Here is a 19,198-nt window from a genome sequence, read left to right on the forward strand (position 1 = left end):
CCAAATCATTGATAATTGCGAAGAGGAATGGACCTAGCATGGATTACTGTGGTACTTCATTAATGACCAGACCCCAGACAGAGTTCAGGTTATTAATAATTGCTATTAATAAGTGAATTTAATCAATTAGCAATCCAACTTAAAATTTGACCCTGATATAATGCAACATGCCCTGAATACAGAAATGTGAGCTGATTAAAATGTGTGCTTAATCAGGTCTCCATCTTTTACAATAGTGAAGCTGATAAAAACAGCACCACAGCTACATTAATGAGAATAATACTTCTTGTGTGCATTTACTTGGAGACTAAAATCAAAAAATATACAACATTTTATTACAGCATAAAAACAGAAAATGCTGGAATGCTCAGCTGGTTAGGCAGCATCTGTGAAAACAGAAACAGAGTAAAGGAGCTGGATCTTCTGGCGGGAATTGGGATCCCTGACGTCAGGTCCATATGGGAGTTCCGAGCCTGCCCATGTTGTCAGCACGCTGCTGGTGCATTTGGAGGCACCCTTGGTTTCCTGTATAAAAGTAATAAAATAGAAAGGCCTGAAACCAGTAGGACCATTGGGGTGGAGGGGAAACCCCTCTGCATGACTATCGACAGCTGCAGTTGCAGCTTTTCATCCCTGCAGCCCCATCATTGGGGCATGGAGGTTCCGGTACCGATGGCTACCCAGTCTGCTGTCGGGATACCGCCTCTATTGAGCTAGTTGCCTCCGCACACGGTGAGGTGAGACTTCACTGTCGGTGGAATACTGGTGCTGTCGCAAAATGGACCCGAAGTGGGACCTTAATTGGAGCAACCAACCCAGTTCCCAACCCATCCTGGGAAAGTGCCCCAGAGGTGGGAATGTGTTGGAGAACCATCCCGACACCAACCACCACCACCAGCCCCCTCCCCCCACCGCCCCCCTGACCTTGTCTTCTTTCAGCCATCCACCTGAAAATAAAGAAAAATAAATAATAGAGACACAAGAGAGAGAAAAAAAAGCAAAGAAAGGAAATTAAAAGGGTCCAGGGGTTATGATCTAAAATTGTTGAACTCAATGTTGAGTCTGGAAGGCTGTAAAATGCCCAGTCGAAAGATGAGATGCTGTTCCTCGAGCTTGAATTGAGTTTCATTGGAACACAACAGGAGGCCATGTCAGAAAGGTCAGAGTATGAGAAAGGTGGAGAATTAAATTAACAAGTGAGAGCTTGCTCAGTGTCCTGCTTGTGGACTGACCAGAGGTGATCTGCAAAGCAGTCACCCAGTCTGCATTTGGTCTCCCCAGTGTAGAGGAGAACTGTTCAGGAGCTGTTCAGGATCCTGCCATTCACAGTTCCTCCATACACATCTTTTGTTTCTTTACTTGTCCCATTACCACTCCCTTTGGCCTTGCACCATGAAACCTTTTGTCGCTTAATCTCTCCTGCCCTCCACCCTATCCCTTTTGTCTGTCCCTTTTGTTCTTTTTCCCACCCTCCTGCCTTCACTTGCTCAAAACCTATTAAATATCTAACTTTTCCCAGTTCTGATGAAAGATCACAGACCTGAAACATTAATTTTGTTTCAGTCTCCACAGAAGAGACCTGCTGATTATTTCCAGTGTTTTCATTTCAGAGATCCAGCATCTGCAGTATTTTGCTTTTGTATTTTATTAGCGCAAAAGGAGGCGATGCCTCCTTCATAAACTTCACTTAATCCAGATATCCGTGGCTCTGTCTCTCACACAACGTCCTACACACCCACTAGCCCTGTCTCACCCAAGCTGTCCAGGGTCTCTGAGCACAATTATATCAAGCTCAAATCATCATAGTAATTTTCAAAATCTCCCAGTTTTGCTCCACTTTATCCAAGCTATCTTCTCTAGCTGTAAGTCCCAGCTGCACCCTGTGCTCCTACAATTCTGAATTACTGTTTGTCCCCAATACACAATCAACTAAGTCTTCATTTACTGTCTTCTACTCATTGGAACTATCTCCCTAAACAACTGTTCCTTGAAATCTTTCTCTTTCAAAAGCTTCTTAAAATCTATTTCTTCAATTGTCCTTTTGACTGCTATGCCCTTAATTTTCTTTTCACCTTCTGCTCAGAACAATCCTTTCTTTCTTGTCAAGTGCCTTGAAACTTAACTATATCAGCCCCCATATAAAAATTCATGTTGTCCTGAAGAGCATTTTACTGATACTTGCAGTGGTTTTAAAACTTTTCTGTGTGGGCACTAATAGTGACAGACTTCCAGGAACCCCATTATAACCTTCCAAAGGGAAAACAATCCTATTCCTGCTAGAAAACACAATTTCTTGGTACACAGCCAAAACTGAAGCCCATTTATAGTGAACAGGTGGAAAATCTTAATGGTGTTACAAAATAAATGCTAAATAAAGAAGTCTGATGATACACAACCTCATGGATGTCTCATACATATAGAGTCTGCTTTGCGATAATTAGAGATATGAGAGAGTAATACTTACATTGTTGGCACACAGAATAATTTTTGTCAGAGCAATTTTCATCATTCCATTCACGGCTACTGAGCATCAAAACACAATTCTCTTCTCCAAAGATGAAGGAGTAGTAGTTGTTGGGCTCTCCCGTTGCCCAGTTGGTGTAGGACACCATTCTACCTGAACCAGTATGGCACCAGTTTTGCTGACATCTTGACACTCCAATCCAGACTTCTTTGCCACCTGCAATTAATGATAAATACTGCTGCTGTTTTGCATTATAGATTTCAGCTAGTCCATCAAACATCCAAACACAATGTGATAGGGAATGTTGGAATGATCTTTCAGTTCTCTGTAACCTGTAGACTACACTTTCGGAAATACATGGATAACCTAAATATATGAAAAAGAAAAACAAAAATTACCATGAATTAAACTTATTTCTGACTGAGATTCATAACGAATAGACGTGAATTCTTTGAGAACCATTGTAATCATAGATCATGAGCAAGTTATAATACTTTTATACAGCTGTTAAAATTCAGATCAGTAAGATTGTTTATAATATATGAATTAGTTTGACAATTGCATTTCTAAAACTCTACGTCTACATCCTTGTTAATACTTAGTTGCAAAAGTAATGGCATGACATGTAATAAGTCATCATACCAGACACGAAAAGGATTGTGATAATGTTGCCCCACATGCTGACAGAATTGAACCTAATGAAAACAGCAGAAGAATAACTTCATCTGAACGAAACAGCTCATGTTTAAGAGGAAAGGCCCAACAGTCCTTGATTGTGATGAAAATAATTACTTAATGAAAAACCAATTTTAAGTCAAATGAACAAACACTAAAACATAGACTTTTTGTGTTTATTAAGATGTTGTGTAATTAAACTAAACTTGCAAAACAAACTCAGCTGAAAACATTTTGATGTTGTTCCTCCCCTTTCTTTGTAGATCTTGGTACAGTCCAAGTCCAATGTGGTTTCAACAATTACTTGAGAAAACATATTCCAAATAAGACAGAGAAGTACTGGACAAAGGCAAAAAAGATTTACAACAATGATACCAGAAACGAGAGGGTACAATCGTCAGGAAATACTAAACAGGCTGGGGATCTTTTCTCTAGAAAAGTCAAGACTGAGAAGTGACCTGATAGAAGTTTTATAAATTATGAAGCATTTCAATAGGGTAGAAGTGGAAAAGATATTTCCACTTATGGGGTAGTCCAAAATAATAAATACAAGATAGTCACTAATGAATCCAATAGGGAAGTTAGGAGAAACTATTTTACTCAGGGAGTGATGAGACTGTGGAATGTGCTACCAAATAGAATGATTGAGGCGAATAACATATATGCATTTAAGAGGAAGATGGATAAACACATGAGGGGGAAAAGCAATAGAGGAATATATTGATAGGGTGAGATGAAGTAAGCTGGGAGAAGGCTTGTGTGGAGGATAAATATCTTCATAGACCAGTTGGGCTGAATGGCCTGTTTCTGTGCTGTAAAATTCTATGTAATTCCTTTTGATCTACTGCATGACGACTTAATCATCTGCACTCATTGCTCTCTCTGTGGCTAAGGAGATGACCACAACACTCAACTTTTATGGCACTTATTTAAGATAGCCACAGGTGATCTCTGTAATGTAACCTACATTGCAGTATGGCCATGCTCCTGTTGATTCCCTTTACAGTAGACCTAGTGAATTCACCAACCTTGGCATCCCAGCAAATTAGCAGTGAGTTGAGCCATGTTTACAGGGTTGCTGGCTTCCTCAAAGTCCAAGGGGCACTCACATTGCTTTGCTTCACTTTTTTCCACAGAACACCCCCTCAACTACCTCAACAAGAATGGCTTCCACTCCCTCAATGTACAAGTGGCTAGTATAATGGCAGATTTAGAATGCCCTGAGATTTACCAGCATGCATTACAGTTGCCATGGTCTAGAAGCTGCTATGCCAGCTGGTCTTTATTCCCTGCCATCACAGCTGCAGTATGTGCTTCCATCAAGGTGGAGGTACTGACTGATATCGGATCAGTTCTTAGCTATGGGTCTGCTGCAGATTCCAGTGAAGCTGTCATGTGCTCCATTGGTGTCTGCAATGAAGAAAGTGCATTCGACCCCTCGAGCCTACTCTGCCATTCGATGGCTGATCTGATTGCGACCTCAACTCCATTTTCCTGTCTGCCCCCCATAACCCTTGACTCCCTTGTTGATCAAAAATCTATCTAACTCAGCCTTGAATATATTCAATGACCCAGCCTCCACTGCTCTCTGGGGAAAAGAATTCCACAGACTAAAGACACTCTGAGAGAAAACATTTCTTCTCAATTATCTCAGTCTTAAATGGGAGACCCCTAATTTTTAAACTGTGTCCCCTAGTTCTAGACTCCTCTACAAGGGGAAACATCCTCTCAGCGTCCACCCTGTCAAGTCCCCTCAGGATCTTATATGTTTCAATAAGATCACCTTTCATTCTTCTAAACTCCAATGGAGATAGGCCCAAACTGCTCAATCTTTCCTCATAAGGTAACCCCTTTATCCCAAGAATCAGTCGAGTGAACCTTTTCTGAACTGCTTCCAATGCAATTATATCTTTCCTTAAGTAAGGAGACCAAAACTGTACACAGTATTCCAGATGCAGTCTAACTAAGGCCCAGTACAGTTGTAACAACACTTCCCTACTTTTATACTCAATTCCTCTTGCAATAAATACCAACATTCCACTTGCCTTCCTAATCACTTGCTGTACCTGCATACTAATTTTTTGTCATTTGTGTACCAGGACCTTATTGAATGCCTTTTGGAAATCCAAGTACACCGCATCTACAGGTTCCCCTTTATCCATCCTGCTTATTACTTTCTCAAAGACATCTAATAAATTAATCAAACACAATTTCCCTTTCACAAAACCATGTTGACCCAGCCTGATTATATTATGATTTTCTAAATGTCCTGCTATTAGCTCCTTAATACTGGATTCTAGCATTTTTCCTATGACAGATGTTAGGCTAATTGGCCTATAGTTTCCTGCTTTCTGTCTCCCTCCTTTCTTGAATAGAGGTGTTACATTTGCGATTTTCCAATCCGCTGGGACCTTTCCAGAATCTAGAGAATTTTGGAAGATCAGAACCAATGTATCTACTGTCTCTACAGCCACTTCTTTTAAGACCCTAAGATGTAAACCCTCAGGTCCAGAGTACTTGTCAGCCTTTAGTTCTAATAGTTTTCCCAGTACCTTTTCCCTCGTGATTGTGATTATTTTAAGTTCCTTCCTCCCTTTTGCCTCTTGATTTTCAAGTATTCTTGGGATTTTTTGGTGCCTTCTGCAGTGAAGGCAGACACAAAATACCTGTTCAACACTTCCACCATTTCCTTGTTTCCCATTATTCATTCCCCAGTCTCATCCTCTAAGGGACCAACGCTCACTTTAGTTACTCTTTTCTTTTTTTAAATACTTGTAGAAACTCTTACTATCCATTTTTATATTTCTAGCTAGTTTTCTCTCATACTATAATTTATCTCTCCTTTTTTTAGCCATTCTTTTCTGTTGTTGCTGCAAATGAAAGCTGTAAACACTGGAGTCAACACTTATTTGTTGCCACACATCCTCAGCCACCAACTTGGAAGTGCAACTTCAGGGACATTTAGAAGGTTTAAGAAGTGAGAAGTGGAGCAAATGCTTTGCAGGTAGCATTAAAAAATTGGAAGCATACTGTTGATGCATGGTATCCCTTTTGCTTTGAATGGGCAGCCACTGGCCACTTGACACTCTTCATCAGTCTAGAGAACTAAAAGTGATGCATAGAGGAGACAGCATTCATCTGTTTGGACATCTTCTGTCTTGCCTTCTGTACTCCAGCTATATTTGGTGGAGTTCTCTGAGCCTCCCAAATAGACACTTTCACTTTGCCAGTAAAACCCCAGGCTCTCCTTGGTGAAGGATATACTTTTGGAAACTCCTCCAGCCATGTTTAGTTGGCTTGCAAACCAAAACCAGCTGCCTCCCTTTAAGAAGTTCACCAGTCCTTTAAGGAATGCTTCACTCCAAGTAACCCAACTTCAACCCTCAGCTAGAACAATGCTCTCAATGCATGGGGAAGTGTGCAGGGTGCATTTATAAATTATTTAAATGAGCCAACCTGGTGGAATCCGTTTGGGTCAGGAAACTGTTTCTGCAATCCCCACTGTTTTACTCACAAGAGGAAATGTAAAATAAAAACAGAAAATGCTGGAAACATTTAGCAGACCAATCAGCATCTGTGCAGAGAGCAAAAAAGTTAACATTTTAGGTCTAATCCTGCCTCTATTTTTGGGGCCGAGGGAAAGCCTTCCCATACAGCTAGTGAACAGAAAGAATTGCAGATTTTTAATCATGTGAGTGCTGTGTATGAGTTCCAGACCATGCCCTGGACTCCTGCAGAAAGCATTCTTGGAAGGTCAATCTTCTGCCTTGTCTTCCCCTCCATAAAGCAGGTATGTCCTAATATTTGTGGCCATTCAGTTGCTTTTCATGTAATCTATGGGTCGCATATAAACCTTTTGAGTTTCTATTATTGTGTACATGCTCAGCATGGCCCAGGTTTTCAAATCCCTTTGATGCTTTACCTATTTTCATAAAAGGCCCTAAATTTGCCACTTGTAAAATTGATAAGCCTCATGAGTTCATATCTTGTTGTCTCAGGATTTTGCGTGAATGGGAATTCCTTATGTTTCAAAGGTTTGGATTTTGAGGTAGAAGACTGGCAAATTGGAAAATATTGCTTTCTGATTGGTGGAAAAGGACATTGAAAAAGAATATTCTCTTTAAGATGTTGTGATCAGAATAGTGGAACAGAGGAACTAGATCTTTGAAAACCAGATGGCAAGCGTTCATATGCCAGAACCATTTTGCACAGTCCTAGAGTATGATCTGACCATAATATTGCAATTTAAGCAGGACTTCCTCCAGATTCTGTTTGGCTGTACAGTTCAACATTCTATTTGCAATATTGACTGCTGTTGCATGATTTGACATGTTGTGTGCTGCATTTACTAATACCCCTAGATCTCTCTGAACTCCAATCGTAACTATTCCATCATTATAGAATATTTATGGCACCCTTCCTCCTTGTGTTTCACATCTGTCTCTACTTTTACCTTTTTGTTCAGTTGGGTGTAAAAGATTCCATGACACTATTGGAAGAGCAGTGAGTTCAACACTCGTCCTTCAGTTGACACTATCAAAAACAGATTAACTAGTCATTATTATTAATGGTACCTTTGGTTGAATTTAATAGGGTGGCGGGAGCCCTGATAACCCACCCAAAAGCCAAAGGCAACCCCGCCTCAGCAGTCTTTGGGAATTCAGACCCGATTTTTGGCTAATCCATCATCTAGGCGGAACTCCTGTCCCCTTAAAGGACGAGAGTCCGCCCCCAAGAGCTGTCAATCAATCTTCAATCTCAGCAGCGCTACTGGGAGCGGTGGACACTGCTGGGACTGCACTCAACTGAGAGGGCGCAATGATAGAAACCGGCCTCGCAACGAGGTGATTGGGGTCTGGGGTTGCCAGTACCGTTTAGGCAGGCCTGGCGAGGCGGGGGGTTAGGATAGGGGTAGGTGTTGCCACAGGTGCAGACTTGCTGCCGTGGCCCCCCCCCCCCCCAGTGGGCCACAAAGTACACAATTAGGAAGGCCCTGCACCCCCCCCCCCCCCCACCCCCACCCCACCGAAGCCAAGCGGGAGGCTGCCAGGGCTTATTAGGTAGTGGGCCCACCCTCCACTAATAAAATGCCAGTAGCAAAAGAGTCACTTAAATGGCTCAATTAGCTTCTGGGCAGGAGGGCTGTCCTCCACCTTCCCTGTAGCTGGCAAAATACTATGGCAACAGGAACGACCACTCCCCACCCATTCCTAGAGAGCTGGTAAAATCCAGCCCCTTATGTGTAAACTGGTTGATGTATTTGCCAACATGACAGACACTTCAAAACAAAAGATAACTGGCTGTGAAGCATTGGGAGGTATCTTGAGGATGTGAAAGGTATTGTATAAAATTTAAATGCTATATAAATTTTCTTCTTGATTACAAAAGATTGAGATTAACAAAACAAAGAGCAATCATTGACTTTAGATAACGACAAGGTTTTTGAAATCCAAGATCTTTGTACAAGGAATGCAACTGAAGTAAGTTTAGATCAAACTTTTTAAAAATGGTTTTCAATAATTAAGTTGTGGATGTATAAGATGCATTGACAATAAAGTGAATTACACTGGAATGGTTTTTTTAAACCTTTATTTGTAACAAAGTAGATGTGAAACACAACTTTTTCTGAGTTTGTACTTCAACTATCATACCGTTAGAATATATCAACCAACATTTGCTTGCCACAGTGATTTTTCTTTTAAAATTGTGTCATCCCTACTTGTAACATGCACACATTGACATCACTTGAGGATTCGAAGCAGTTTTGAATTCAGGAATCCATATAAATCCATGAATAAGATTCAAACTGTATTATATTATAAAAATAATAGGTAGGAGTGGAGTAAAAGCATCAAGAGTCTCTGGGGCTGATAATATGTACGCATCATTCAAGCTTCAATCAGAACCCCTCAATGGTATAACTGCCAGGTTCACTCCCTCCTACCAATTCATTATTCTATATATTACCTCAGACCAGCATAACCAATAGTATCATACATGGCCCTAAACAGAAGCCACTCTTACACACTTAATGCCATTAATGCAACCCATGTGTGAATATTCAAAATGACTTCTCGGTTACACTCAGGGTTGAATTTCCAGTGCCAGGTGAGGAGATCCCTTAACGAGCTTTCAATTTCTTACCAAAACATCACAACATTCACTGACCAACTGATTTGCTTCCCTAACTGCCTCCTGCAAGAGGATATTAGATTAGTATACATTCCATGAACTTTGCACACCTGTATTCCAAAATGAATAGACACAGCAAATAAATGATAAAATTCACTGTGGTTCTAAGTTGCTACACTGTATACCAGGACTGCACTGTAGTACCACTTATGGCCAGAAACTGGTGCTGCTAGAAACAGTGATCTCTATAAGCTCATGGTTCTACAGCAGTTTGTAAAGTGCATATTAATATGGAGTAACTAAATTTTAACATGAAATTTTAATTTTAAAAATGCTAAATGGCCAAAAATAGAACATACAGAAAATCTCTGGACTGAATGAAATCACAGTACCAGCTGGAAAGTTTCAGAGCTGTATATCACCCAAACAAAATACAGATCCCCACATGGTTCATATTACTGTAGTGTCTTTCCTCGAATGGGTCGGCGAAAGGGGGCAAGGAGGTTGTCACAATCATGTCCAGTAGACTCAACCACAATTCCACTGGAGGTTTAATCTCCAAATTAATTTGGAGAAACTATTTTTTTGGGGATCAATACTATAGGGCTTCACGTTCAGGATACAGGCTGAATTATATTGTCACTTTATCCCTTTTGGGAATGTTTGGATACTTGCGTTTCAGTTTGTAACAAAAGCTTACTTGCATGATTTTCCTTCTTAAAGTTTTCAAATACAAAGCCTTTTAATGGTCTGTATACTGCTTTTATGAACTTCTGCACTCATTTAATCATACACAATACCACTTCTGCTGCAGTCTTGCTGAATTGTAGACATCTTGACAGAATGGGCTCTCAAAGCTCATGAAGTGAGAATACATTTAGAATAAGTTTACTGATCATTTTATACATTCATCATACAGTATCGAAGATCCTAAGTACTCCTTTAGAATTTACATGATATATTTGCTTGTGAATGCTAACAGGCAGTTTCTAAATTAAAATTACCAATACATTCATACAGTCTAAATAAGCAAAAGTTATCTTAAGTAATGCCACGGCTTGTGTACTGGTTGATGAAAGGGCCTCAACAAAGTTGCTGTTCAACAAGCCTTTAAGTTTCAGTGCATTACATGGTGGTTAACTACAGGTGTGATGTTCTTATTCCAGTTTTCCAATTATGCAAGGCTCAACTTGGTAGCTGATTCCAGTAGATTAAAGAAGTGCGTGTAGAGTTTTAAAAATTCACACAGAAATGACACTTTAGAAACCAGCATCAAGAGGTGCCTCCTAGCTTTGAATCAGGCAAAAATTTGTAATTTCCACTAGCAGCCTACCTACTTGTTTGTTTGGGTAGCATGAACAAGTGTAAGGTAGCCTTCTTCAGATCTTCAGCTCTCCCATTATAGCCTTGGAACAAGTAATCATTTTAGACGAACATTTCCTGACAAAATATGAACCCCCATATGGCTGGAAATTTAGTAGCTCAAATCGATTAACCATGACAGACTGTAAATGTCGCGTGTCAGAAAGTGTTAAAAAAAAGTCCAATAAAAAACTCAAATGCTGTCCTTGTGTCGTTTGGGACTGCACATTTGATTATTTTGAATCTGGCTAATTTTTCTCTCGTCAGTTTTACGTGGGTCTCCCATCTTTAAAAAGGTAATAAAAATAAAAGATAAGACGACTGTTTAATAATCTAGCTATTTAATCCATTTGTAATTTGTTTTATATATTGAGTATTATTACTTAAGGTAATTTATTGCTGCAATGTAAATTGCTTCAGAAACAAAGTATTATAACATTTTCTTTAGGTTAAAAACAATTTTAAGAAACCTAAAAGCTGCAGTCACAGCACTATTTAGAATAGCACTAAAGTGTACTCTGTCTGACAGATCACATTATGTACCACAGCAAACTGCAGTTCAATATAAACCAATAATAAGCTTAACCTCAATTTAAAGGCAATCAAATCTAAGAAAAAAAGATTGTTTAAGCACAAGGAATGCACCAAAAAGATTTCATTTAAAAAAAAAGCCGGCTTGTTAGCTATTTCACAGTACTGAATCAGCATTCTGGCAAGTCCCTGAATTCTACTTCCCAAGGTACTGTTGCAGTTGCAAAGGGAAAATAGTCGAGAGGATTACAAACCATGTTGTACTTGAAAATTATTACGGGACAAGTAGTGGGAAAAAGAGAGACCTTGTACAATGGAGGCAATTCAGCTTCTCATTGGGATTAAATCTGGTTTCTAACAGTGTGAAAACCAAAATTTATATACAAGGCTTAGGCACCAAGTTGGTTTTCCTGATGTCTGCAAGATAAAAGAAAATACTGCTAAATCTTATTTACAAGACAAGAATTGAATTTCAAATGGCCACTACCACTCTTAGGTCATGATGGTTGGCCAATTAGCACCTTTTCTTTCTAGCACGTGCAACTATGTATTAATAATAAAAATGTAATGACAATGTCATTAGTTAGAAAAGGAGTTTTCTACACTGAGTTTCATTAAGATCAAATAGCGCCTGCAGAGCAATGTGTGCATACGAGTTGCACCCTTGAAGAGGGCACCAATGCAATTATAACAAAATAACCAAATATCAACATGCAAATTATTCCAGTCATTCTAAATACAGGACAGGGAGCATCCTTGAGGTTTCATTATTCTGTATTACCTCAATCAGCGCTAGCACTAAAACAGAGGCTAAACATTTAGCAAACGTTTTAAAATATTTTACTGCATTATGGTTTACAGTTTTGATGAGACACAAAATGGAAAATTAAACACTGACCATCTTCCCTGCATGGCTCATTGGGCACAAACTTTTGGGTTTTGTTTGCTGCTAAATGAAGCCAGGTCAATGGTTCAATTCCACAGTTGACTTAAAGGGGACTAAAGATGGGATATAGGATTAGAGTAAATGGGTCCAATGTGGAGCTATTACTAGTACAGATAAATGAGCCAAAGAGCTTCTTGCAGTACTGAAATTTATATATATTTTTTCAATTGTAAATGAATTTATATGCACTTTAAAATAAATCCTGTCCTAATGGCAAATTGAAACTAATACAGTATCCAAGTCAAACCTTGCATGACAATTTGCAACATTTGGCAGTTCAGAACAATTACAATCTTCTACAATAACAGTCTTTTACAAATTACCCTAGGCTTAGTGGGCTCTGACATCTTTTAGAATGGAGGGGGGAGATTGGAGAGGAAAGAGATGAAGTCAGTCAAGTAAATTATTACAAGATCTTTTGTGTATAAAATCAAAGTAGTAGCCAGGAGGACAACAATACAGGATTTCTAGGAAAAGCTCGAAATAAGATAGCATAGGGGCTGTTAAGGTGCATCAGTTGTTGAGTGGGAGGGAAATGGGATCTTCATTTCAAACTGCTTTTATTTTCCTTAGCTTGCATTACATCTGTCCTAGAATGCAACACAGCCCCCAGAAAGATTCCTCGGACTTTGCTGAATCTGCATCTTTTATGCTATCCCTTCTGATTAGAGGTCATCATCTACTTCAAACTGTCCTGTTTATACTGACGTCCATAGATATGCCGTTATTCTGATTCTGTTCCAGTTCCGCCTGAACTGGATAATGCAGACTAAGGGATTGCAGGCAACTGGCAACTCAGCAGCATCTTCACTGAAATTCAAAGTGCTCCACTCTGCGGTTGGCAGTATAATGGTAGAAACTGAATGCTGAGTGGGTGGAGACCTATATTTATTTAGTACTCCATTTATTGTGTGACAGTCCCTTAAACGGAATACAAAATCACCTTTAACTTGGAAAAGCATGCAAATTTTGCAGTGATATCTTACTAAACAGAATGTGTATTTTTGTTTTAATTGTATAATATACCTGTATCAGAATACACCACTGATTATGATATTACAAAATGCTGTTAATCAGGTAACTGTCCTAGAAATTGGACCCACATATAGCTGGCAAAACACATCTAAATTATGGTAATAGTCTGAACTAATTTCCTACTGAAATGTTCGGGTAGACCATTTACAAATGTTAACAGCTGGCTAGATGAAAAGGGGTTGTACATATTGCAGCTTTCTAGTTACAATTTGATGCTGATAAGCATGCTCATGCTTATTCACTAATTCACTTCATTAAGCGTTACAAGTTTACACATTCCCCTTTTTAAAATCTTGATCTTGTTCCTTGTAAAAACACCAATCCAAGGTGTTTTTTTTTAAAAAACAGGATATCATGTAACAAGCACATTTGAAGCTCTCCTCTTACGCAATGTAATGTCTTTGGCCTTGACCACCACCATCACCAAGATCCTTCTTCATTGTAATAATGCTCTGGTTGTTTAAACTGAAACTTCAAGGCTTAAATACTCAGCTTTGCTACAGCCCTGGTTACATAAGTGCTTTTCACACATCAGTAAGCAAAATGTTCGCTTAGAATTGGCACCACAATATCAATACTCCCACATTCTGCAACAAAACAGAGCTGAGGGGGGAAAAAGAAAAAAGCTTGTCCTTTTGTTTTTACACTGCCAGCCAATAACATTTAAAAAATAAAGCACAATATTCAAAACCTGTGCCTAGCAGTAGGCACATTACTCTTCATTTCAAATATACAGTAGCATACAACCAGTCTGTATTTGACAGATCAGCCAAGGTCTCTTCTGAGGTTTCATGGAGCTTGACTACGTATAAAAGATAATCTCCGGGACCTGTCCATCTTCGACTGATGTTCCATTATTATTTCCAGCAGCATAACAGAAAGTGAAGACTGTTTTTGTGCCCGTTGTCGGCGATTCGTGGATGACTTTACGAAGTCCTTTTGTGCCATAGTGTGAATCTGGCCCCTATATATGTACATACATATAACGATTCATAGTCAAAAACATCTTCAGGGATTGTGGAAACAAAAATAAATTTGTACAACTAAAACTGTAGCGCTGCAGAAGTAATGTCATCTTTTAACTTAGTTGTGAAAATTACACAATGGAACTTAAATTTTTGATAAAATGGTATTCAAATAAGGCTGGGAGGGACAGCAGGCTGTGCGATCGCACAACTACAGATTGATTCTTGTATGTTAAACACATCTGCCCAATGAATTTACTATATGGGTGTTTTCTATGGAGTGGGTAGGGAAAAAAAAAAAAGGTACAATAGAGGCACTTTCCCACTTATGGAGGAGGGAAAGGAGAGACTACGAGATGCTCTTATTGCTGGTTACTTTAAAAAGTACAACTTCTACTAGGTACAGAGCAGCCATCTAGATACGTTATTTGAAGAGATGCAAGAGGAGAGAAATTTAAGTTTACTTCTTGAAAAGATAACCAGAGAGGAGGGGGAAAAATGAAGGAAAGGGAGGAAAAGAAAAATCAAGGACAGCTATTGGGGAATGAATTAAAGACACTAAATCTCAGAGAATGTTCGGGTGACAATGAACCACTTTGCACTTATGATATACAAGCAATGTGACCTCACCAAAATTAAGTTAGTCAGATAATTTAAAAAAAAATCATGTAATGTAAACTGTGGCGTTCATGGGCCAAGTTTTTCCTTCATTTCCACTTTTTGTTACTTCCAGTAGCTATTATCGTGGTGGCAATACCAGACCATGAGATTCCATGAAATCAATGCATCGGTACCTAATCACTTCATTGCCAATTTTGTAAGTGATAATCCACCATTGAGTCCCAGGAATTAACAATGCAAACGCTAAAATGTCTTTTTTTTTTTTAAAACAAGTCTGTTGGCATACCTTCAATGTAGCACATGCGGTATAGTTAACATTGGGTAAAATCTCCACTGGTTCCTTGAACATAACCCTGAAAGTGTTGGATGATCCATCACAGCTAAAACCAGTGTCATTCTGTCCTAAAATTGTGTTACTGTCAGTATGGATAATCTAAAATAAAATCAAATGCAACAGATTGCAATAAGTAAACCTTCACAACTGAATCAGAAAAGAGCATCTGTAATTTTATAAATCATTTTGAACAAAGCTATTACTGTATGAACACAGGCTGAATGTACATGATTTATATCCTTTGTAGTCAGATGCAAATTGACCGAAAAGCAGCACAAGCCCAAAGTGTTAATTTTAAATGAGTAACAGATAACCCTTTGTGCATCCAACATTTGACATAATCTCCAAAAACCTAGTTGTTCTGAAGGAGGAGAAAAATACAGAAGGATTAAACCCTGAAACAAAAATGGGTGTGCTTGTCTGGGTGTGTTTAACTGAGGCATCGAAACTAGTTGAAATGTATGCACTGAATATGCAATAATTTTTTCCATGATTAGAAATCCTTTTTGTTCTCTTCTCTCCCAAAAAAACAACTGCTTTAAAGTGCCTAATTTTATATCAGTGATCCTATCTCATTACATATTCCTTTTGTTTGATGCCTGCAGCTGGTGACTGTTACTACCCTACATTAGAAAACACACACTTTTAACATCTTCAAATAACTCTCAACACCCAGAATAGGTTTATGAATAAGGAAGCAAACCAATGTGGCATTATAAGAGATCACAGGACAAAACTTTTTCTTCGTCAATATTAGTAAAAAAAAAGTTGCTGTTGAGTATAGCTTTGTACTCATGCTAACTTTTCACTTATCTTAGTAAGATACACCTCCAGGTAATACTGCAGCAACTCTCTAAGCTTACTCTAACAGTGTCTCCCAGTCCCATGAACTTACCACCAAGAGCTGCAACATTGTGGGAACCCTATCACTTCCAAGTCCCTCTCAGTCACACACCATCCTGACCTGGATATATACTGCTGTTCATTGCTTGGTCTAAATCCTGGAAACCCCTACCTAATCCATTGTTGAGTATCAGTGTCACAAGGACAGCAGCAGTTCAAGGAGAAAGCCCTTCACCACCTTAAGGCACCTAGGGATGGGCAATAATTGTGGCTTTCCCAGTCCCACATCCCATAACCATTAAAAAAGCATTTTGTACATCTCTGAAAATGCACGACAATTTTTTTTTTTAAAAAGATAATTTTTTTTTTAAGGAGGTGGTATTTTACATTGATTGCATGCCCACCTACATTCTCTCTCAGATCATTTGATGATTTGGTAGAATTCTTTAATTTTACTTTACATTCATTTTAGAGAATTACAGAAAATTATTTTAAAACATACTAAATGTAAGAGCAACAGTTCCTATTTCTTTTAAAAAGTTTTTAAATTCAAAAAGAATGCAATTGGTTGCCCCATGCAGCTTAATTCCATTTACTCTTGCGTTCATATTTACCCTCACTTCCAATATACCCCCACCTTACTTCTTTCACTCATCTTCAAACTCATTTAGTAATTTATGTTCATTGCCGAGTCCTCACAATTTCCGTTTGCACAGTAAGCGAGTTATGTTAGCATAGGCAATAATTATATAGGATCGTATTACGGTTGTCAGCTATGGCTCAGTTGGTAGCATTTGCGCCCAAGTCAGGAAGTTGTGGGCTCAGGTCCCACTCCAGGACACCTTTGCATTGCTGAGGTGCTGCCCTCTCAGGTGGCCATAAAAGATCCCACAGTATTTTGTTTGAAGGGAAAGGGGAAAGCTCCCCAGTGTCCTGGCCTATATTTATCCCTCAACCAACATCACAAACAGATTACGTGTTCAATGTCATACTGATGTTTGAAACCCTTCTGTGTGCAAACTGGCTGTCACATTTCTTACATTACAACAATGACTACACTTCAAAATGTACCTAATTGGCTGTTAAAGGCACTATATAAATCCAAGTCTTTTTACCTGTATATTTACTTGATAGTCTGTGGGCCCATGTATTGACCCATACAAGCCAAATCCAACCACAAATATCCTCCTATTCACAGTAAACCTGTGGAATTAAAAGTGTACAAGATACATTAGAATAGTGCAAATGCACCTTCCTCTCCCAACAGAGCAAAACTGACCAGTCAATTCCCATCTAAAACTCAAACTCTATTCAAATCAACAATCTTCGGAGGCATCCCAAACGGCACTGAATTCCTGTCCTACACTATACATCTCATGTTAATTGCAACTATTATACTCTGTTCCAAGGATGATTTGCTGGTCGAGAACCAGAAGACACCAATTTAAGGTGAATAGCTCAAGGCCCAAAAGGCAGCATGAGGAAAAACGTTTTTATGCAGCGAGTGGGCAGGCTCTGGAATGCACTGCCTGAGTGTAGTGGAGGCAGATTCAATCATGACTTTCAAGAGAAAATTGAAGAAAAAAGAAATTTCAGGGCTATGAGGAAAGGGCTTGGGAGTGGAACTAGCCGAGTTGCTCTTGCAGAAAGCTGGCATGGACACAATGGGTCTAACGGCCTCCTCCTTTGCTGTAACAACTCTATGAAGTTATACTTTAATGTTAATGTTAGAGTGTCCTAATTGCAGCACTCAGTACATTATTATTTATAGTGCCTTTATCCCTGATGCTGCTTTTTCCATGTTAGCTTAACTTAAGCTACTCTTCAGCTGCTCAGTTTCTTTTCAAATCATGTAAGGCTACTAGATTAGAAAATGCTGTGACCGTATTGATGCAAAGGTAATTGGTGGATTTGGGACCTAAATCCACCAATGAGAAAGCAGACTTTACTAAACTTCAGAAGTATGAAAGAAAGAGACTTCGAATATAAAAATGAGTATTTAACCAGGCCAACACGAGATACTTGTTTAGCAAGTGACAAAAGCAGTACTGTCCTTGAATTCAGTGTTTTGTGTTGCAATTGCTTACGTATGGCCTGTGGGGTTCCTCCAACTGAAGCAACTGAGTGGCCTACGAAGACAAAAAGTTTGGATTTCCTAGTTTTAACAGGATAGAGATTTGCAAACAGAATTACTGAACTAGAATCCTACAGCACAGAAGGCGGCTATTCTGCCTGTCGTGCCTGTGCTCTTTGAAACAGCTACCCAATTAGTCCTTTCCCCATGACTCTACAAATTTCTCCTTTTCAAGTATATATCCAAGTCCCATTAGAAAGATATTACTGAATCAGTTTCCACCACGCTTTCGGTAGTGCATTCCAGTTTGCAACAACTCACTATGTATAAAAAATTCTCCTCATCCCCCGCTAGAATTTTTTTTGCCAATTATTGAGTAGCTGGGAAGATTGAATTTCCAAGCTTAGTTATTCATGTCTAAAGATTGGATTTATATTAAGATCTGGGTTCTGAATAGTATCTGAAAAGACTTTTTTTGCTCAAATTTCCTCACATTTTGTTTCCTCCTTTGTTGAAAACAGCAACATCTGCTGACAGGTGAAAGGTGCATCTTATGGTCAATCTTCTAGTAGCAGATCATTGGGTAGCAATCTGGAGCAGGAATCCTGAATGATTAACAAGTCCACAGCACACAAAGGCCACTTTGTGTGCATGAACCATGACCCCAGTTTAGATGTTAACTCTCTCAGATGAAGATGGATAAAGCCCACAGGCATCCTGATCCATAATTCTCAGTATCAAACCACAGCTTCCAGTTATCAACTGAACCCTTAGCAACGCACATCTGTAAAAACACTTTACCTTATCCGGTCACTTGTACCACTGTAGCCCCAGCGGCTTTCCACCTGTTGGAAACGATTGATGCTGCACTCTTTTCCTCTCAGACAACAGCGGGGTCGATCTATAAACTCTACTCGAGGCTTCGGATTGACTGTAAAATGTAGGAAAAGACTAACAACTTCTCGGTCTGTTAGAATTCCTGACTGTGCAGGTCCTGTGGGAGGGGAAACATTCTATTACTTGATACTATTCAACATACTATAAATTTAGAAATCAGTCAACAACAGAACAAATTTTCTATTTGATGCTGATTCACACAGAACAAGAAGCTAATCTCAGCCATGATGGTAGAAGGACACTGAAAATTAGCTTCAGCACTTACAGGCTGAGGGGAGAGAAAAAAAAAAATCTGATTGATATCCAGTGACCACCTATA

At 39.1% G+C, this 19,198-nt stretch overlaps 1 protein-coding gene across 8 annotated transcripts in view; it reads right to left on the reverse strand.

The window, feature by feature from the left end:
- Positions 1–8,729: 8,729 nt before the first annotated feature.
- LOC137351636 (BTB/POZ domain-containing protein 2) overlaps positions 8,730–19,198 on the reverse strand; it is a 39,003-nt gene continuing 28,534 nt past the window's right edge. For 6 of the 8 annotated variants that reach the window (XM_068016280.1, XM_068016282.1, XM_068016283.1 and 3 more), the window contains 5 exons: positions 18,784–18,976; positions 17,996–18,037; positions 17,024–17,111; positions 15,018–15,164; positions 8,730–14,109 (listed from right to left, as the gene is read on the reverse strand). In XM_068016280.1, coding sequence (XP_067872381.1) covers positions 13,948–14,109; positions 15,018–15,164; positions 17,024–17,111; positions 17,996–18,037; positions 18,784–18,976 — 632 coding nt within the window. In that variant the 3' untranslated portion in view covers positions 8,730–13,947. The remainder of the gene's footprint in view (positions 14,110–15,017; positions 15,165–17,023; positions 17,112–17,995; positions 18,038–18,783; positions 18,977–19,198) is intronic. The other 2 variants (XM_068016281.1, XM_068016285.1) reach the window with 1 other exon arrangement.

The sequence above is a fragment of the Heterodontus francisci genome, chromosome 36 (assembly GCF_036365525.1).
Source record: "Heterodontus francisci isolate sHetFra1 chromosome 36, sHetFra1.hap1, whole genome shotgun sequence".
Taxonomy (NCBI): Eukaryota; Metazoa; Chordata; class Chondrichthyes; order Heterodontiformes; family Heterodontidae; genus Heterodontus; species Heterodontus francisci.